Source organism: Salvelinus fontinalis, chromosome 33, assembly GCF_029448725.1.
Source record: "Salvelinus fontinalis isolate EN_2023a chromosome 33, ASM2944872v1, whole genome shotgun sequence".
Lineage (NCBI taxonomy): Eukaryota > Metazoa > Chordata > Actinopteri > Salmoniformes > Salmonidae > Salvelinus > Salvelinus fontinalis.
In genome coordinates, this window is record NC_074697.1 from 30,338,910 (window position 1) to 30,361,208 (window position 22,299).

Below are 22,299 nucleotides of genomic sequence, written 5' to 3' on the forward strand. Positions count from 1 at the left end.
AGAGTGTATTTGATGGAGAGGTAAATGTTCGTTTGACTTTGAAATTAACTGTGACAATGAGTACATGAGTCTTATAGGGATACTGCTTTCATTCCAGATATTGATCGGGCCAGATGGGCTTGGCAGTATGACAAATGGTGTCAAAAAGTAGGCAATACTTTCTACAGACTTCCTGTGAACTAACTTTTCTCCCCATAAATATATCTATTAATATATCAAAGACAAATGAGATTCATAACAACAAGGATAAGGACACAGGAAGTCAAAATAAGACGGCGAGGGGTTCAATTTCAGGGTTAAGTTTGACAATGTACCAGTTTAACAATCTGGTAAAGCTTTCCAAATAGCTGTGGATTAGCATAAATATTAAGAAGAGGTCTGCACAAAGCTGTGTGATTATGGGCTTGATGGAGTTATTAGAACGATGGGACGTTTATCAAGGAACATTGGACCAAATTGAGCGTTTGTCTGTGCTCTTTTTTTTTTATTACTGACAGGATAGTGAGAGATGGTTGAAGTCCAATAACACAATTACAAGAAACTATATCATATAAACAAATGTTTACACTACATTAAAACTGTACAAAATGTTCAATTTGATTTCTGCAGCAGTGTAACTCTGACCATACATTTTTCCTCAAGATAGAATAGCATGACAATAAATAAACAAATATCACTTAATTCACATAAATTATGTAAAATATTGAATGACAATTTTTTTGTCCTTCCCACCACATTTTATAGGAAACAGGCCAGCTGAAATCAGAATTACTGTAAATGGCGTACTGTACAACACCCAATGGTAGTGTCGTTGAAAATACAGTGAGTACCATACAGTGTACAACACATTATTTTGATGGGAATGATAAGTTCAGACATCGCCACGATCAGATGACATTGTCATGATCAAGATACAAATCACAAATCCAACTGTATATCATCCTATCAACAGTATTCACCCTCAGACCAGGACATTGTTGCTGGTATGTTATTGACATTATTATAGGGATGGGGATACAGAGACTTTGTATGTTTTAAATATAGCTACTGTTCTGTCATTAGTTTAGTAAGCTTAGGTACCAGCCCAAAGGTGTGTTACTCTATGTGGTTCAATAAAAGAGGAAAGCAAATAACGGACTCTCTCTCACTCTCTCTATGCTTCTGATTTCCTGCCAACAGAGAGGATTCTTCTCCAGTCAATGGGGTTTGAAGCTTAACCCTGAGACAACTCTAAAGCTCTTGCTCTTTCTCAACAGTTATAAAAACCTTGCCAGTGCAATTCTTGGTGAGACACTCGTGTTAAATCTGACCCATATGAGAGCACACTACTACTCCTGCCTTTAAAGCACACTACTACTCCTGCCTTTAAGAGCACACTACTACTCCTGCCTTTAAGAACACACTACTACTCCTGCCTTTAAGAGCACACTACTACTCCTGCCTTTAAGAGCACACTACTACTCCTGCCTTTAAGAACACACTACTACTCCTGCCTTTAAGAGCACACTACTACTCCTGCCTTTAAGAACACACTACTACTCCTGCCTTTAAGAGCACACTACTACTCCTGCCTTTAAGAGCACACTACTACTCCTGCCTTTAAGAGCACACTACTACTCCTGCCTTTAAGAGCACACTACTACTCCTGCCTTTAAGAGCACACTACTACTCCTGCCTTTAAGAGCACACTACTACTCCTGCCTTTAAGAACACACTACCACTCCTGCCTTTAAGAGCACACTACTACTCCTGCCTTTAAGAGCACACTACTACTCCTGCCTTTAAGAACACATTACTACTCCTGCCTTTAAGAGCACACTACTACTCCTGCCTTTAAGAGCACACTACTACTCCTGCCTTTAAGAGCAGGCAACACTGAACAACCTTTGACTTCTCCCTCCAGAATAAATGGTCTTTACTTGTCGTGCTCAGGAGCATATTGGAGCTACAGGTATTTACACCATAAATACTTAATACTTGAATATAAAGAAACGTACACACACACAATAACACACACTCACAGTGCATGCATGACGCATGACTCTCTTTCAGAATATACTTCAAATGTATACAAGACAAAATACCAAGTAGATACAACGCACTTTCTCATGAATGTCAAACTCCTACTTTGGTCAAGCAATTAGGATAATAATGTAATTTTCATAATTCTACACAACAACAAAATACAATTTAAGGCAAAAGTAACTATCAGTCACGTCAAACAACCATGTTAAAAAAACACACTTTTAAAATATTTCTGTACACAGTATTTCATTATAGAAAAATATGTGAGTTGCACAGAGGGGTCAGATCTTTTCCTAACCCACCATAGTACAGTAGATATGATGACATGGTATCTCATATCAATAGACACACCCCTTCATTAGTCCCAGCGACGACCCTTACAGTTCAAGATGTAGCTTTCCTAAAATGGATGGTAGCTAGAACATTCTGAATGATGTTATTTCACCTGACAAGAAAGTTAGGATCTATTGCAAGATATACCGTTAATAGAACATATTCACTTCTAAGTGTCAGTTCCATGTTTTAGACTTCTGACAATAACAACATTCAATCAGTTGTTTCATCATTCCTCATGTGAGGTCGTCATGACTACTCTGATGTCTGACTCTATCTCATCACAACCCTGTAAAGAATTTCGGTCAATTCAGTACAACCATTCCCTCAAACAGCTTTACAAAGCACATCATACTCAGTCCATCCATCCAAGCCCAGGATCCTGACAGAGACGGAGTCAAACATGTAGTTCAACATCTGCGGTTAGATATAAGATCACAACAACAGCAGGCAAATCCCTCTATCGTATCTGAGCCAGCAGGATTCAGCATTCCACAGGGATTGTCACAGCCTGCAGCGAGTGTGCTGAGATACAACACGTCCTTTAGGATTCACAACTACAGAACACCAAGCACCGCGGTATACTGTAGTACTTAGATAGTGAAAGACAGAGAAACTTTCGGCTGTCCACTCTGTCGTCGGTTCAGTGGCCATGGACCCCCTACCTGGCTGCTGTCTGAAGCCGTGTTCTGCCTCACTGACTGACTGAATGAGAGAGGGAGAGATGGATGGATGGCTATAGGGCTGAGGCTGGAGTGGGGTTAGGTGAGGTCAGCCGGGCTGAGGAACATAAGGTTAATGTCCCCAGTGTGAAGCAGCCAGAGGCCCACAGCGCTCCTAGGGACACAGACCACAGAGAGGGACAAGATGTCTGTCCTATTTATATAAAGGATAATTGCAGGAGTCTGTCAGTGTAGCTCTGCCACCTGTCAACACAACAGGTCAATGAAAACATTGTCTGGAACATCTCCTGGTGGTGTATTGCTTGGGCTAGAACATTCCTCCATAGGTTTCAACAGGATCGCCTCTGTTACTATTCCCAGTGGGCGACGAGAGGGAGTCTTCTAGCATTTGACTGTGGTGGCGTCTGTGTGTTGATCTCCTGTTCTGCAGCAAGTGTTTCTGCACCATGATACAAATGACCAAAGTGTCTCAATCTTTGCTTGACAAAATATAACATACTGTTTCAATAGCACTGCCACTGAAAAAACTTGGACGTAATTTGAGCTTGAGAGGCCGCATTAAGATGAATGTATGGCTGTTTCAAGCATTAGGGGAACGCTTGAGGAATATTACACATGATCTATTGAGTCCTGGGAGTGGAGAAGCTGTTGAAGATGTGTAGAGGGCAAAGTAGCCAAGCAGTAGGTTAACACAACTGATACCAGCAGAAGATCCAATATATGTGACAACACTGTGAAAAGAAAGAAAGATTCATTTAGTTTAGTGGTTCCTATTCCAATCAAAGCCCAAAGCCATATACAGTTGAAGTCGGAAGTTTAAATAAACCTTAGCCAAATACATTTAAACTTAGTTTTTCACAATTCCTGACATAAAATCCTAGTAAAGATTCCCTGTCTTAGATCAGTTAGGATCACCTCTTTATTTTAAGAACGTGAAATGTCAGAATAATAGTAGAGAGAATGATTTATTTCAGCTTTTATTTCTTTCATCACATTCCCAAAAGATCTGAAGTTTACATACACTCAATTAGTATTTGGTAGCATTGCCTTTCAATTGTTTAACTTGGGTCAAACGTTTCAGGTAGCCTTCCACAAGCTTCCCACAATAAGTTGGGCACATTTTGGCCCATTCCTCCTGACAGAGCTGGTGTGACTGAGTCAGGTTTGTAGGCCTCCTTGCTCGCACACACTTTTTCAGTTCTGCCCACACATTTTCTGTAGGATTGAGGTCAGGACGTTGTGATGGCCACTCCACTAACTTGACTTTGTTGTCCTTAAGACATTTTGCCACAACTTTGGAAGTATGCTTGGGGTCATTTGGAAGACCTATTTGCGACCAAGCTTTAACTTCCTGACTGATGTCTTGAGATTTTGCTTCAATATATCCACATAATTTCCTCCCTCATGATGCCATCTATTTTGTGAAGTGCACCAGTCCCTCCTGCAGCAAAGCGCCCCCACAACATGATGCTGCCACCCCGCTGCTTCACAGTTGGGATGGTGTTCTTCGGCTTGCAAGCATCCCCCTTTTTCTTCCAAACATGACAATGGTTATTATGGCCAAACAGTTCTATTTTTGTTTCATCAGTCCAGAGGACATTTCTTCAACGGTCTTTGTCCCCATGTGCAGTTGCAAACCGTAGTCTGGCTTTTTTATGGCGGTTTTGGAGCATTGGCTTCTTTCTTGCTGAGCGGCCTTTCAGGTTATGTCGATATAGGACTTGTTTTACTGTGGATATAGATACTTTTGTACCTGTTTCCTCCAGCATCTTCACAAAGTCCTTTGCTGTTGTTCTGGGATTGATTTGCACTTTTCGCACCAAAGTATGTTCATCTCTAGGAGACAGAAGGTGTCTCCTTCCTGAGCGGTATGACGGCTGCATGGTCCCATGGTGTTTATACTTGTGTACTATTGTTTGTACATATGAACGTGGTACCTTCAGGCATTTGGAAATTGCTCCCAAGGATGAACTAGACTTGTGGAGGTCTACAATTTTATTTCTGTGGTCTTGGCTGATTTCTTTTGATTTTCCCATGATGTCAAGCAAAGAGGCACTGAGTTTGAAGGTAGGCCTTGAAATACATCCACAGGTACACCTCCAATTGACTCAAATTATGTCAATTAGCCTATCAGAGGCTTTTAAAGCCATGACATAATTTTCTGGACTTTTCTAAGCTGTTTAAAGGCACAGTCAACTTAGTGCATGTAAACTTCTGACCCACTGTAATTGTGATACAGTGAAAGTGAAATAATCTGTCTGTAAACAATTGTTGGAAAAATGACTTGTGTCATACACAAAGTAGATGTCCTAAACGACTTGCCAAAACTATAGTTTGTTAACAAGAAATGTGTGGAGTGGAAGAAAAATTTGTTTTAATGACTCCAACCTCAGTGTATTAAAACTTCCGACTTCAACTGTATAAGTGAACAGTGAATTATCCTATACACCGGTGTATTATCAATACCAACAAAAGCCAACTAGATTAGTTCCTACAGGCCCACTGAAGTGACACAGCACCCATACTCCAATCTCCGTAATTGCAGAAACACTATTCCCAAATGTAGAAATGAGTGGATTTCGTGCTTGACTAGACACACCAGTTGTAGCTCATCAGGCCCTCTATGCGGCTCTGTAAAATTGGAAAATAGGAGGCAGTGGGCTTTGAAAATAAAGGAGCTGTTCCTAATAATAGCACAGCTACCGCAGGTTCCTTCATGAATATTTATGAGAGAGTATACAGACTGATCTCTGCTCTCTCTGTCTGCTCTCCCCCCTCTATTTCTCCCTTTTCGCTTTCTTTCTTTCTCCATCCCTTTCTCTCTTTCATCTCTGTCCATCTTTCTGACTGCAGTCTCTCTCTCCATGTTTCAATTTCCCAGTCTAATCTCTCTCTACCTCTCTACCTCTCTACCTCTCTACCTCTCTACCTCTCTACCTCTCTACCTCTCTACCTCTCTACCTCTCTACCTCTCTACCTCTCTACCTCTCTACCTCTCTACCTCTCTACCTCTCTACCTCTCTACCTCTCTACCTCTCTACCTCTCTACCTCTCTACCTCTCTACCTCTCTACCTCTCTACCTCTCTACCTCTCTACCTCTCTACCTCTCTACCTCTCTACCTCTCTACCTCTCTACCTCTCTACCCCTCTACCTCTACCTCTACCTCTACCTCTACCTCTACCTCTACCTCTACCTCTACCTCTACCTCTACCTCTACCTCTACCTCTACCTCTACCTCTCTCTACCTCTACCTCTACCTCTACCTCTACCTCTACCTCTACCTCTCTCTACCTCTCTCTCTCTCTCTCTCTCTCTCTCTCTCTCTCTCTCTCTCTCTCTCTCTCTCTCTCTCTCTCTCTCTCTCTCTCTCTCTCTCTCTCTCTCTCTCTCTCTCTCTCTCTCTCTCTCTCTCTCTCTCTCTCTCTCTCTCTCTCTCTCTCTCTCTCTCTCTCTCTCTCTCTACCTCTCTCTCTCTACCTCTCTCTCTCTACCTCTCTCTCTCTCTCTCTCTCTCTCTCTCTCTACCTCTCTCTCTCTACCTCTCTCTCTCTACCTCTCTCTCTCTACCTCTCTGCCCCTTCTCTCCTCCTCTCGGACAGTAAAGCTGTTATTATTCTGTTTAGCTGTATAAATCATAATGCCTGCAGCACCTACTTCAGCTGTGATGACCCTCGCACCACAAAACATAACAAAATCAAGGTGAACATTTATTGACTGCACCAGAGTACAATATGAGCAAAGGAAATCAATCTGTGTTGGAGTGAAAGCTTTACAAAGCCTTATGTTCTCAAAGGCTGAGGACACAATGCTGAAGAACCAAAGGTGAATGCCTAAATTATTCAAAATTAATCATTTATTCACATTACATAACTGCTACTATGCTGCAGTAAAGGCTACAGAAATTACACAATGGAAGAGGGGCAGTATATTTTCACAGCCTCAAGTACGACAACTCAGAAACACGTTCTGGGGGGATATTTTTCAGATTGTTGCTATTATAGAGAGACAGTATGATCATATAGTTCTAGGAGTATAATATAGGGCAATTGAAACCCTTTTAGTGTGAGTTCTCACCTTGCCCCTGGACAATGAGACCCTTGTCCTCCTCCTTGTCCATCCTCCCTCCATCTCTCTCTGCCTGTCAGGGTGTGGCGTCTCCACGGTGTATGGAGGCCCGCCCCCAGACACCATGGCCGCCGCCCCCTCCTCCTCCCCCGGGATCCTGGTCAGACTCTGGTTGGCTCTGGGCCCGCTCAGGCTTAGGGTTGGGGGTGCAGGGAGGGTCAGGGTGCTGGACAGACATGGTTCTCCTCAGGTGGGTGCGTTTACACAGGAAGTCAGGTTTGGCAGAGAGGCCGAAGGAGCCTTTCCTCAGGACCATGCGGACCGAGGAGGTCTTCTTGGGTCTGGTCCGGTGGCCAAACTGCAGTGAGGAGAGGTGCACTGCATAGCCATCACTTAGGAACTATGGGAAAGAGAGAGACAGAGAGAGAGAGAGAGAGAGAGAGAGAGAGAGAGAGAGAGAGAGAGAGAGAGAGAGAGAGAGAGAGAGAGAGAGAGAGAGAGAGACAGAGACAGAGACAGAGACAGAGACAGAGAGTTAGTGAGAGTGGCCATGTTAGATAAAGAATAAAACACTAAACAGGTAGAGAGAGATGGAGAGTGACGGGAAAGAACAAAAGCCACAGACAGACCGGAATAGATACATCAAAACACAATCGACAGCTATTAGTGAGTCAATGCCATTAGCTTGATCGTTAAAGAAAAGTAGAAACGGAGTGTACAGTCCCCTGATGTCTACCTGGCATTGATTCTGGTACTTCTTGGAAGGCCTGCCCACAATATAAATCTGGGAAGGACTCAGACCCAGCATGTTGTACACGGAGATGTCCTTCATGGAGCCATAGGCTGAGTTGATCTTAATGTGACACTGGCAGAGAGAGATAGAACAGAGAGAGAGAGAGACAGAGAGGGAGGGAGAGAGAGAGAGAGCGAGAGAAAGAACGAAAGAACGAACGAACGAACGAACGAAAGAAAGGGAGGGAGGGAGGGAGATAGACAGAGAGGGATGGAGGCCCACAGTCAATGTCAATGTGAGAACCAAGGAAGTGTGCGTGAGAAAGAGAGGAAGGAAGAGAGAGAAAGAAAGAAAGGGAGAGAAAAAAAGAGAACGAGAGATATATAGACGGGGTGAGAAAAATAAAGAGAGAAAGAAAAAGAGGGAGATATACACAAAGACAAGGAGTTGAGATAGAGAGCAAGAAAAATATATCCACTGTATAATGTAAGTAATGTACCTCCTGCACTAGGTTCCTGAGGAAGATGGTTTTCTGTCTCAGTGGGTCATGGACCAGGCCCTCAGAGAAGAAGATCATGCCCTGGGGGAAGTTGTGTTGGGACAGCCATGACACCACACGCTGCTTCTGCATGTCTGGCCTCCCTGTGATGTAGATGATAAGATAGCCCAGGTCCTGCCAGTGTCTGGACACAAAGATAAATAGATACATTCCTCTGAGAATTATAATTTTCACTGAACATAAAGACAGACTGACATCAATAATATTCCTCTGAGATTTCTGGTTTATTTTCTTTTTTTTCCTTATTATTTCTTATGCCCAGTATGAAGGAAGTTAAAGGTACAGTGCATTCGGAAAGTATTCTGACCCCTTTACTTTTTATAGCCTTATTCTAAAATCGATTAAATATTTTTTTCCCGTTATCAAGCAACACACAGTACCCCATAATGACAAAGCTAATTATTTTTAAAAAATTGCAAATTTATATAAAAAACAAAAAACTGAAATATCAAATTTACATAACTATTCAGACCCTTTACTCAGTACTTTGTTGAAGCACCTTTGGTAGCGATTACAGCCTCAAGTATTCTTTGGTATGATGGTACAAGCTTGGCACACCTGTATTTGGGGAGTATCTCCCATTCTTCTTTGCAGATCCTCTCAAGCTCTGTCAGGTTGGATAGGGAGCGTCACTGCACAGGTATTTTCAGTTCTCTCAAGAGATGTTCGATCGGGTTAAAGTCCGGGCTCTGGCTGGGCCACTCAAGGACATTCAGAGACTTGTCCAGAAGCCACTCATGTGTTGTCTTTGCTGTGTGCCTAGGGTCATTGTCCTGTTGGAAGGTGAACCTTTGCCCCAGTCTGAGATCCTGAGCGCTCTGGAGCAGATTTTCATTTTTATTTATTTTTTATTTCACCTTTATTTAACCAGGTAGGCTAGTTGAGAACAAGTTCTCATTTGCAACTGCGACCTGGCCAAGATAAAGCATAGCAGTGTGAACAGACAACAACACAGAATTACACATGGAGTAAACAATAAACAAGTCAATAACATGGTAGAAAAAAAGAGAATCTATATACAATGTGTGCAAAAGGCATGAGGAGGTAGGCAATAAATCGGATAATTACAATTTAGCAGATTAACACTGGAGTGATAAATCATCAGATGATCATGTGCAAGTAGAGATACTGGTGTGCAAAAGAGCAGAAAAGTAAATAAATAAAAGCAGTATGGGGGTGAGGTAGGTAAATTGGGTGGGCTATATACCGATGGACTATGTACAGCTGCAGCGATCGGTTAGCTGCTCAGATAGCAGATGTTTAAAGTTGTTGAGGGAGATAAAAGTCTCCAACTTCAGAGATTTTTGCAATTCGTTCCAGTCGCAGGCAGCAGAGAACTGGAAGGAAAGGCGGGATGAGGGTTGATCAGTGAGATACACCTGCTGGAGCGCGTGCTACGGGTGGGTGTAGCCATCGTGACCAGTGAACTGAGATAAGGCGGCACTTTACCTAGCATAGCCTTGTAGATGACCTGGAGCCAGTGGGTCTGACGACGAACATGTAGCGAGGGCCAGCCGACTAGGGCATACAGGTCGCAGTGGTGGGTCGTATAAGGTGCTTTAGTAACAAAACGGATGGCACTGTGATAAACTGCATCCAGTTTGCTGAGTAGAGTATTGGAAGCTATTTTGTAGATGACATCGCCGAAGTCGAGGATCGGTAGGATAGTCAGTTTTATTAGGGTAAGTTTGGCGGCGTGAGTGAAGGAGGCTTTGTTGCGAAATAGAAAGCCGACTCTAGATTTGATTTTGGATTGGAGATGTTTGATATGAGTCTGGAAGGAGAGTTTGCAGTCAAGCCAGACACCTAGGTACTTATAGATGTCCACATATTCTAGGTCGGAACCGTCCAGGGTGGTGATGCTAGTCGGGCGTGCGGGTGCAGGCAGCGAACGGTTGAAAAGCATTCATCAAGAATCTCTCTGTATTTTGAACCGTTCATCTTTGCCTCGATCCTGACTAGTCACCCAGTCCCTGCCGCTAAAACATCCCCACGGCATGATGCTGCCACCACCATGCTTCACCGTAGGGATGGTGCCAGGTTTCCTCCTGAAGTGATGCTTGACATTCAGGTCAAAGAGTTCAATCTTGGTTTCATCAGACCAGAGAATCTTGTTTCTCACAGTCTGAGAGTTTTTAGGTGCCTTTGACAAACTCCAAGCGGGCTGTCATGTGCCTTTTACTGAGGAGTGGCTTCACTCTACCATAAAGGCCTGATTGGTGGAGTGCTGCAGAGATGATTGTCCTTCTGGAAAGTTCTCTCATCTCCACAGAGGAACTCTGGAGCGCTGTCAGAATGACCATCGGTTTCTTGTTCACCTCCTTGACCAAGGCCTTTCTCCCCCGTTTGCTCAGTTTGGCCGGGCGGTCAGCTCTGGGAAGAGTCTTGGTGGTTCCAAACTTCTTCCATTTAAGAATGATGGAGGCCACTTTGTTCTTGGGACCTTCAATACTGCAGATTTTTTTTGCTACCCTGCTGCCAAAGGGCTGTTTCGGCGCTCTACGCACAATTCCTTCGACCTGGCTTGGTTTTTGTTCTGATATGCACTGTCAACTGTGGGACCTTATATAGACAGGTGTGTGCCTTTTCAAATCATGTCGAATCAATTGAATTTACCACAGGTGGACTCCAATCAAGTTGTAGAAACATCTCAAGGATGATCAATGGAAACAGGATGCACCTGAGCTCAATTTCGAGTCTAATAGCACAGATCATGAATACATATGTAAATAAGGTATTTCTGTTTTTAAAATTTTTATACATTTGCAAAATAATCTAAAAACGGTTTTCGCTTTGTCAGTATGGGCTATTGTGTGTAGATTGATGAGGATTTTTTTGTTTTTTCATCCATTTTAGAATAAAGCTGTCAAATAACAAAATTCGAGTTAGCAATTGCGCTAACACTAGTTAGCAATTTCCTTCAAACTCCCTTTAATGTGACAAAATACAAGGATCATATTCTGAGCTGAACAGATGACTTGTAGGCGTTGAAATTGAGTTATCATTTACATTCCATTAATAATTTCTCTCTGCTTGAACTGCTCCTTAATCAAAGAAAAGCTGGAAGGCACATTCACAAACACAAACACACAAACACTCGCACGCATGAGTTACCTGACGACGTCCACTGCTCCGGGGCGGACTTTAGGGTCGCTGCCCATGATGGAGACGCTAGCCGCGAAGGAGCCATCGATGCTGAACACCACACACTCCATCCCCCTGGGCAGCACCGTCAGGTAGGCCTCTGCACTCGTCTGATCTCCCCTGGGTAGAAGGAGGTAAAGAGAGGGGGAGAGGGGGAGAATGATTGCTACTGTAGGTACGGTGGTAATTCACAGCCGCAGCACCTCTGGGGTTCCTTGTTATTCAACAATCTGTGAGTACACTGTTAGAGCTTCACAGTACTTTACCACCATCACTGGTATGGGCCGTAATTCAATTCAGTATTCCTCCACTTTCATGGGAACTCGTCCCAACCCGCATCCATTTCATTATTGATAACATACTATAACATACTATAACAAACATGCTGTGGTTGCATATCAATAAGAAATAAAAAGGAGTTGTTTGCTTACTTGACCATCATTTTGATAGGGTAGACCCCGGTGGCCAGCTTCTTGCTCTTGGGGATGGTGTAGACCACTCTGCCACTACTGGTGGTCACCTCTGTGTCAAAGTGGACCCAGCGGCCGGACTGGGGCTGGGTCATCAGGAGAATGTCCACCTGGGAGAGGACAAGATAGATTCATGATAAGAGGATATGATAACGAACGGTTCAGGGCCGCAATTTAATTCCCTTCGATAAACTTTAGTATTGACGTCTGTCAAAGCAAATTCCTTTGTCAGACCACTATAAGAGAAGTATCAATTTCACTTTATTGAAATGCAGACACTTTTAAAAGTGTTGCAACTGTAGTGTTGTAAATAGGGCAAATAGTGTTTGCAATTTTTTTACATTTATAATTAACCTTTATTTAACTAGGCAAGTCAGTTAAGAACAAATTCGTATTTACAATGACGGCCTACCCCGGCCAAACCCGGGCGACGCTGTGCCAATTGTGCGCCGCCCTATGGGACTCCCAATCACGGCCGGATGTGATGCAGCCTGGATTTGAACCAGGTACTGCAGTGACGCCTCTTGGACTGAGATGCAGTGTCTTGTGTTGTGTCGTCACCTTCTCTCCAGTCAGAGTCACCATGTCCAGTGGGCCGTACATGAACCGACCAACCAGCGTCTGTGGTCCCTCCTCTGTGGCAATGACATCATTCACCCTGTGGTTGCCAGTCACATTCTGCATGAGGAGAAGAGATTTACTGTCACTTCTCTTTGGGTTTGTGCATCCCAAATGGAACCCTACACTCTTAGAAAAAAGGTGCCATCTAGAACCTACAAGTAGAACCCTTTGAAGAATATTTTTTGGTCCAGATGGAACCCTTTTGGGTTACATGTAGAACCCTTTCCACAGACGGTTCTACATTGAACCGAAAAGGGTTGTACAGTGAACCGAAAAGGGTTGTACCTGGAACCAAAAAGGGTTGTACCTGGAACCAAAAAGGGGTGTACCTGGAACCAAAAAGGGGTGTACCTGGAACCAAAAAGGGGTGTACCTGGAACCAAAAAGGGTTGTACCTGGAACCAAAAGATTTACCCTATGGGGACAGCCGAAGAACCCTTTTGGAACGCTCTTTTCTAAGAGTGTATTACGTATATAGTGCACTACTTTTGACCAGAGACCTATGATCCCTGGTCATATGTAGTGCACTATAAAGGGAATAGGGTGCCATTTGGGACTCCGTATTTGTCTTTCATTACTTTCTGCATCACTCCTCCTCAGACGTAGTGTTTACATCGGCAGGAGGAAATGGGATGTCAAAAGAAGGATGAAAAATAGCCCTATTTTTCAACTTATCCCTGTTTTGATGCATCACATTTGAAACGTGTGGTGAAGGAGTCTCAGAAGTGTGCACTACAAGACCTTACCAAAAGAGGGTGTCAAATCTCCATGAAGCCTGGCTACAGTAGCAGTGGGGTTCTGGTTCCCCTTCACTACATCTCATTTCAAAGAGCAGGATGAATAACCCTAAATGAGCTGAGCTAAGGAGAAATCGTCTAACTCCACATGGCACCCTATTCAATATGTAGTGCACACTACTTTTGACAAGGGCCCATATGGCTCTAGTCAAAAGTAGTGCACTACATTGGGAATAGCGTTCCATTTGGGACACAAACCAACTTCATTGCTGAGCTGGTAGGATATTTAATGACAAATGAAAGCAGAGGAGTTTGCAGATGTAGTTCCCTGGCTCTGTTACAGTAATGCCATGCTGCGTTACCTCAGTCATAACATAAGTTATAACCACAGGTGGTTGGTGATAGAGTAATTGGGGACAGGTTTGACTGAATGAAACTTTCAGGAACACTTAGAGGGTAATTTCTAAGGGTTGTAGCGCTATAGGTGCGAGAGTGTGTCAGAAATATTTTTGCTATTTTCACAACTGGAATTATGGGAGCAGTAGCTGGCGGTGGCGCGAAAGGGCTGGGTTTTGATGAATAAACAAGGTGTGTGTGTGTCGAGGGTTGACGCCTCACTGGCTAATCAGAACATGCTCAATGGCTAAATATGTGGTTGCTTCAAGTTGTTTATTTACGTATTGTGTTTTCATCAACTCCAATTCAAGTGTTAGTCCGCTATAGCCTCGTGGGTTAAATAGCCAGCCCCATATTCGTTACATATATTGAAATGTTTACAGTCCACAATGTTCTAATTACATTGCTTCAATATGGAACTACATTGTTAAACATCGGTTATAGCATTCACATTGATACAGGTCAAATACAGTCTGGACATGGACATGCCAAACATAGTCAATAAGCAAGATTAAATTCACTAGGCTATTGATAAGGTCTAAAAAGTATATAATTCTAATTTACAAATTAAACAACAAGTTGTTTAAAATAGGCTATGTCTGGAACGACTCCCACCGAAGGTGGCTCCCATTCCTGTTCGGGTGGCGCTCGGCGGTCGTCGTCACCGGCCTACTAGCTGCTACTGACTTCCCCCCCCCCTCCTTTTTTGTTGATTATTGACACCTGTTTGTGGTTAGTGTGATTTGTGGGGCTTTATTACCCAGCAGCCCAGCCTGCTGGGTGTGCGGGATTGTTGTGTGTACAGTCTGTACATTCTTGTGTGTCAGGGTACGTGTTCGTTGGTTTGTGTTTATTCGTGTTTCTCACTTTGTTTGTGGTGAAGCATTTGTTTTAGAGTAGCGTCGTGTTTTCACCCGTGTGGGGAATTAAATTTGGAACGCTACTCTGAACTCTCTGTCTCCTGCGTTTGACTCCTTTCATCCATGACACCCCGGGCATTACAATGTCTAAATACAGTTACAGGCACCATGATTCCTCCCCGTGGGCATATAATACAGTCAAGGCACCTTAGACTATGGAGGGTTTTACACACATCCAAACTTTTCACAGGAGCTGGATAAAGATCCAATATAAAGAGAAAGATGTTATACTGCTCCCAAATGTAATGTTTTATAAACATCACCAAACCATCTTCTTCAGAAATAGCAGCCAAAATTACATTGCATTCGAAGCCCGTATGTTTTCTCAACCTAAATCCATGGATGGTGAATCTTTCTAGTAAGTTTGGTTTCTTATCTAATTCAATGGAAAACAATCAATCTGTATTTTAAAACAACAACAATATTTCTAAACATACTGAACAAAAATACAAACGCAACATGCAACAATTTCAAATATTTTATTGAGTTACAGCTCATATCAGGAAATCAGTTAAATTAAATAAATAAATTAGGCCCTAGTTTATGGATTTCACATGACTGGGAATACAGATATGCCTCTGTTGGTCACAAATACCTAAAAAAAAGGGGCCTCACAATGGGCCTCATGATCTCATGCATTCAAACTGCCAAAACCCATTGTGAAGCCGGTTGGACGTAATGCCAAATTCTCTAAAACGACGTTGGAGGCAGTTTATGGCAGAGAAATTAATATTTCATTATCTGGGAACAGCTCTGGTGGACATTCCTGCAGTCAGCATGCGAATTGAACGCTCGCTCAAAACTTGAGACACATGTGCCATTGTGTTGTGTTGGTGCACCTGTGTAATGATCATGCTGTATAATCAGCTTCTTTATATGCCACACCTGTCAGGTGGATGGATTGTTTTGGCAAAGAGAAATGATGACTAACAGGGATGTAAGGAAATTTGTGCACAACGGTTGAGAGAAATAGGTTTTTGTAGATATGGAACATTTATGGGATCTTTTATTTCATCTCATGAAACATGAGACCAACACTTTACATGTTGTGTTTATATTTTTGTTCAGTGTAGGATTGGCTCATAAGCGTGATATCACAAATCACATCTCTCGTATTATGAGCATAAAAGGCAATGTGTGCACACATGGGCCTAAGGGCTCTTCGGCAGGAGGCATGGATGTTTGTCTTATCCATTGAAGATGGTTTATTAAACACTATACAGTAACCCTAAAATAGACCTAGTTATAACATACAGTAACCCTAAAATAGACCTAGTTATAACATACAGTAACCCTACAATAGACCTAGTTATAACATACAGTAACCCTACAATAAACCTAGTTATAACATACAGTAACCCTACAATAGACCTAGTTATAACATACAGTAACCCTACAATAGACCTAGTTATAACATACAGTAGCCCTACAATATACCTAGTTATAACATACAGTAACCCTACAATAGACCTAGTTATAACATACAGTAACCATACAATAGACCTAGTTATAACATACAGTAACCCTACAATAGACCTAGTTATAACATACAGTAACCCTACAATAAACCTAGTTATAACATACAGTAACCCTACAATAGACCTAGTTATAACATACAGTAACCCTACAATAAACCTAGTTATAACATACAGTAACCCTACAATAGACCTAGTTATAACATACAGTAACCCTACAATAGACCTAGTTATAACAAAGATGTGGTTTGTTTTTATTGGCTTCAACATGGAAATAATTGACAACACACGTTGCATTCACATTTTGAAAATGCACTGCATGTTCGAGCCATAGACAATTGAACATTGCCCAAACGTTATAATAAGATAAGCCTACCATCGCCAATTATATGGCCTGTTACTGACTTTACCACGTGAATGGTAAACAAACGAACAGTCAAATAGCCTAGGCTACAAGTGGAGACAGCACCAAGAACAGTGATTGGAATTCCTGCGATTTGACTGTTTGGTTACAAAATCTAAAGGAAAAACAATAATCAGTATATTTTAATATCATTGTGGCAAACCTCGGGGTTCTGATCGGGGTGGCCATTTTAGTAATCGGGCAGAGCCCGTTTATTAGTTCTGCTCTCACATATCTGCCATTTATCACTCGACCCCCTTCTTTGCCACATATCTCCCCCCCTAGATCCGACCCCCTAGGTCGGGCTACCGCAGCAAAATATGCGTGCATGCGGGATAACCCATCCACATTTCCCATTTCCTTCCCTGCTTTGTGTTTCAAGTCAAAGTGAAACGGTTGGAGACTCAAAAACCACCGTATCACCCGAGCGTTCTTCTCTTTAGCCCTATGCATCCAGGTGAGTGAGGCATGGTCACTGATGAGGGTGAAGTGGCGCCCCAGCAGGTAGTATTTCAGGCTTTCTAGAGCCCACTTTACTGCCAGCGCTTCTTTCTCAACGACCGCGTAGTTGGTTTCCCGTGGTTCCAGCTTCCTGCTTAAAAACAGGATGGGGTGTTCCACCCCTTCTACCTCTTGGGATAGCACTGCTCCCAAGCCGACCTCTGAGGCATCCGTCTGAACCACAAACTCTTTCTCAAAGTCTGGTACCACCAGCACTGGATTACAGCAGAGAGCCTCCTGTAATGTCCTAAATGCTTTGGTGGCCCTTTCATCCCATTTGACCATGTTTGGCCCTCTGGCTCTAGTCATGTCGGTGAGTGGGGCGGCCACTGTGGCATAACTTGGGATGAACTTCCGGTAGTAACCGGTCAGCCCTAGGAAGGCTCGAACTTGCTTCTTATTTACTGGTTTCGGCCATTCTCTAATTGCCTCCACCTTCTTACGTTGGGGTTTGATTAACCCTCTTCCCACGGTGTATCCCAGATACTCTGTTTCCCCTAACCCCACATAACACTTGGCAGGGTTCGCCGTGAGCCCTGCCTTTCTAAGGGCGTCTAACACCGCCTGTACCCGGGGTAAGTGGGATTCCCAATCAGGGCTGTAGATTCCCACGTCATCTAAATAAGCTGCGGCGTATGCCTTGTGCGGTTTTAGGACCTTGTTCATGAGCCGTTGAAAGGTGGCTGGGGCCCCGTGTAAGCCGAATGGCATGACGGTGTATTGAAACAAACCGTCAGGGGTTGCAAAGGCTGTCTTTTCTTTGGCCCTGGGGGTCAGAGGAATTTGCCAGTACCATTTTGTCAGGTCCAGGGTCGTAATGTACCGAGCTTTACCAACTTTCTCCAGTAGTTCGTCTACTCGGGGCATGGGGTAGGCATCAAACTTGGAGATTTCATTTACCTTCCGAAAGTCGTTACAGAACCGCAAAGACGCATCGGGCTTGGAGACCATCACAATTGGGCTAGACCACTCACTATGTGACTCCTCGATCACTCCAGCTGTCAACATTTTCTCTGTCTCTGCTCTAATCGCGGCCTGTCGAGCCTCGGGTACCCGATATGGCCTCATGCTCACTTTTCTCCCTGGTAGGGAAACGATATCGTGAGCCGTAACCTCAGTTCGGCCGGGTACTTCTGAAAACACATCTCTGTTTTTCTGGATCAGGGTCTTTACTTCCTGTACTTGTGCTGGGGACAGAGTAGGTGAAATATTTACTTTGGCTGCCCCCTGAGTGTGTGTAGGGTATGTGACCATTAGTGTTTCTCTCTCTCTCCATGCTTTTAACAGGTTTATGTGATAGATCTGTTCCTGTGGCCGTCGACCTGGCTGTCGGATCCGATAATTCACTTCTCCTATTCTCTCCAGTACTTCATATGGTCCTTTCCATGTGGCTAGTAGTTTGCACTCTACCGTGGGGATCAGCACTAACACCTTATCTCCCGGTTGAAATTCCCTCAGGGTAGCCTGCCGGTTATAAGTGTGCCGCTGGTGCTCTTGTGCTTGTCTCATGTGCTCTCAGACGATGGGCATGACTGTGGCTATCCTGTCTTGCATTGCCGTGATGTGCTCTATGACACTAGTATACGGGGTGGATTGGTGCTCCCAGGTTTCCCGGGCGATGTCTAAGATTCCCCGGGGGTGCCTCCCATATACCAGCTCAAAGGGAGAAAACCCCAGCGAGGCTTGAGGAACCTCTCTAATGGCAAACATCAGATACGGCAACATGCAATCCCAGTTTTTCCCATCCTTATCGATTACCTTCCTGAGCATTGACTTCAGGGTCCTGTTGAATCTCTCAACCAGCCCGTCCGTCTGAGGATGGTAAACCGATGTCCTCAACTGTTTCACCTGCCACAATTTACAAAGGTCCACCATAAGGCGGGACATAAAGGGGGTCCCCTGGTCAGTAAGGATCTCCTTTGGAACCCCTACCCTGGTGAACAAGAGCACTAATTCCTTGGCAATATTTTTGGAAGTCATCGTCCGAAGGGGAATGGCTTCTGGGTAGCGAGTGGCATAATCTAGAATGACCAGAATGTATTGGTGTCCTCTGGCGGACTTGGGTAGTGGGCCCACTATATCCATCGCTATCCTCTCAAATGGCGTTTCGATTATGGGGAGTGGCACTAACGGGCTTCTGTTAACTGGCACTCCGGGCACTCTCCACAATGCCGAGCCACTTCAGCCTGAATTCCTGGCCAGTAAAACCTCCTTACAATTCAGCAGATCGTCCTCTGTTTGTATGCTCACTACGGCTGTGGGGTACAGACGGGTATCCCCATGAATGCATGTAACACTGATATCCTGACTTGTATCCAGTTTATGAGTTGGCACTAGGTTTGCAACGACCAGGGTTAGCATACTGCCGGAATCCAGCAGTGCTTCAACCTCTTTCCCTTCAACCGTCACCCTGCACATATGTCTGTTTCTTGATCTTTCAAGTACAGTGGTTACAACAGGACATGCATACCACATATCATCTTCTTTTTCACAGAGGTTACATTGCATTGGCTCTTCTTTAATAGGGCGGTAGGCTGCAATATGTCCTGGTCGATTACAATTGTAACAGATAATAGGCGTTCGGGCGGGAGACCCCCTCGACCCCAGGTCCCGGTTTCCGTTTTCTCCCTTAGTGTCTCGGCCCGATTCTGATTCTTTCCTCATGCCCCCACGCTGCTCTCTTCCCCCTCCACCTGTTGGGACAGTCTTACCCTGTCCGCTGGTTCGCCCAGGCCTGGGGAATGGGAATCTTTCCTCCTGTGCCTGCTCAGCTGTTCCTGCCGTACAATACCGTTCAACTAGGCCCACGAGATGGTCGGCGGAAAGTACCTCGTTCTGGCCAACCCATCGTCGCACTTCTTGGGGTAGACCTCGCTGAAACTGGTTGAGTACGATGGTTTTGACAATCTCGGTGGAGGATTGGGTCTCCGGTCGCAACCATTTCCGTGCCAGGTGAGTCAAGTCGAACATCTGTGTTCGGGGAGGTTGTCCAGATCGGTAGGACCACTGGTGAAAGCGGTGTGCCCTCACGGTATCGGTCACTCCCAGTCTTGCCAGAATCTCTCCCTTTAGTTTATCGTAATCCTGTGCATCTGTCAACTCCAGGTCGAAATACGCTTTTTGAGCGTCCCCTGCAAGGTATGGTGCCAGAAGCCCTGCCCATTCTTCTTTCGGCCACTTCTCCCTCTCTGCAGTCCTTTCGAAGGTGGTAAGATATGCTTCCACATCATCCTGTGCTGTCATTTTTTGAATAAAATGATTGGCCCGCCTCTGGGTATTTGCAGCTGGTAATTGAGCCCCAATTTGGTCCGCTAGCCCCTTTAGGCCTTCTCTTAACTCCCGGGTGTTTCTCTCTTGCTCTTCTCTGAGCAACTGGTTGGTGCGGTGCTGGACCTGTAACGTGTCCTGGTACATTCGCATTGCATCCTGATGAGCTATTTGTTGAGCTCTAGTTGCCTCTTGTTGGGTGGCCGCCGCTTGTAACAGGGCTTGTATGGCTCCCTCGATACTCATTTTCCTGAGAAACTGTCCTAACCAAACAAAGCCAAAAAAAAAAAAAAAAAACCCTGACTCCCCTTTGGAGTGCTAACTGAACTTTTTTTTTCTTATTTTTCTTTTTACCCAACCAGCGGAATGGTTAGTCCATATGCCCACAATCATATTATATATATTTTAGTATAATAATAAACAGACTTCCTACAGTCACTGAAACATTTCATTCAGTGGGCATCACACACATACCTAATGAAGAACAAGCTGCATGGGCAAAAATACTATCCAATTCAAAGAAAGAACAGGAACCTGTCACGCCCTGGCCTTAGTATTCTTAGTTTTCTTTATTATTTTAGTTAGGTCAGGGTGTGACATGGGGAAGGTTTGTGTTTTGGCTCGTCTTGGGTGGTTATATGGTAAAGGGGGTGTTGGGTTTAGTGTATGGGGTTGTGTATAGTGAATGTGTCTAGGTATGTCTATGGTTGCCTGAGTGGTTCTCAATCAGAGACAGCTGTCTTTCATTTGTCCCTGATTGGGAGCCATATTTAAGGCAGCCATAGGCTTTATGCGTTTGTGGGTAATTGTCTATGGAGAACGTTTGTAGCTTTTGTTATCGCACTTACGTTTGTAGCTTCACGGTCGTTTGTTGTTTTGTTTCGTTTTGGTTATAAGTGTTCGTTTCGTGTTTCACTCGTCTCAAATAAAAGAGATGTATTTTTCACACGCTGCGCCTTGGTCCACTCATTATCCTCAAGACGATCGTGACAGAATTACCCACCACAACGGGACCAAGCAGCGTGTTAAGCAGCAGCAGTAGCAGCGCATAAAGGATTCTTGGACTTGGGAGGAGATACTGGAAGGTAAGGGACCTTGGGCTCAACCGGGAGAATATCGCCTCCCTCGTGAAGAGCTGGAGGCAGCTAAAGCCGAGAGGAGGCGATATGAGTAGGCAGCACGGAAACGAGGCTGGAAGCCCGCGAGTCACACCCAAAAATGTATTGGGGGGGCTCTCGGGGAGTGTAGTTGGGTCAGTCAGGAGACTTGAGCCAACTCCTCCTGATTACTATAAAGAGCCGGTGAGGGCGGTATTGGAGGTGAGCGAGGTAGAGACTGTGAAGGATGTAATGGGGAAATTGGAGGAGAGAGTAATGAGGGATTTGCTGGTTTGGTGCATGAGGCACGACATCCGCCCGACGGAGCGTGTTGGGGATTTGATGCCACCTGAGTCAGCTCTCCATACTCATCCTGAGGTGCGGGCTAGCCGTCTGGTGAAGACCGTGCCAGCCTCACGCACCAGGCCTCCTGTGCGCCTCCCTAGCCCTGCACAGCCTGTGCCAGCTCAGCGCACCAGCTCTCCTGTGGCAGCCCCATGCACCAGCTCTCTGGTGCCGGCGCCACGTACCAGGTCTCCAGTTCCAGAACCCCGCACTCGCCTTGAGGTGCGTGCCCTTAGCCCAGTACCACCAGTGCTTACACCACACACCAAGCCTCCTGTGCGTCTCCAGAGCCCTGTTCCTCCTCCACGCACTAGCCCTGTGGTGCGTGTCTCCAGCCCATTACCACCATTGCCTACACCACGCACCAAGCCTCCTGTGCGTCTCCAGAGCCCTGTTCCTCCTCCACGCACTAGCCCTGTGGTGCGTGTCTCCAGCCCATTACCACCAGTGCCTACACCCCGAACCAAGCCTCCTGTGCATCTCCAGAGTCCTGTGCGTCCTGTTGCTGCTCCCCGCACTAGCA

The 22,299-nt window shown here is 44.7% G+C and overlaps 1 protein-coding gene across 5 annotated transcripts in view; it reads right to left on the minus strand.

Moving 5' to 3' along the window:
- Positions 1-456: 456 nt before the first annotated feature.
- Positions 457-22,299, minus strand: part of LOC129831988 (membrane-associated phosphatidylinositol transfer protein 3-like) — a 142,548-nt gene continuing 120,705 nt past the window's right edge. For 4 of the 5 annotated variants that reach the window (XM_055895679.1, XM_055895678.1, XM_055895681.1 and 1 more), the window contains 7 exons: positions 12,576-12,692; positions 11,976-12,124; positions 11,515-11,664; positions 8,341-8,524; positions 7,845-7,973; positions 7,118-7,508; positions 457-3,772 (listed from right to left, as the gene is read on the minus strand). In XM_055895679.1, the coding sequence (XP_055751654.1) occupies positions 7,185-7,508; positions 7,845-7,973; positions 8,341-8,524; positions 11,515-11,664; positions 11,976-12,124; positions 12,576-12,692 (1,053 nt within the window). In that variant the 3' untranslated portion in view covers positions 457-3,772; positions 7,118-7,184. Of the gene's footprint in view, positions 3,773-7,117; positions 7,509-7,844; positions 7,974-8,340; positions 8,525-8,963; positions 9,219-11,514; positions 11,665-11,975; positions 12,125-12,575; positions 12,693-22,299 lie in introns of those variants that run through there. The other variant, XM_055895682.1, reaches the window with a different exon arrangement.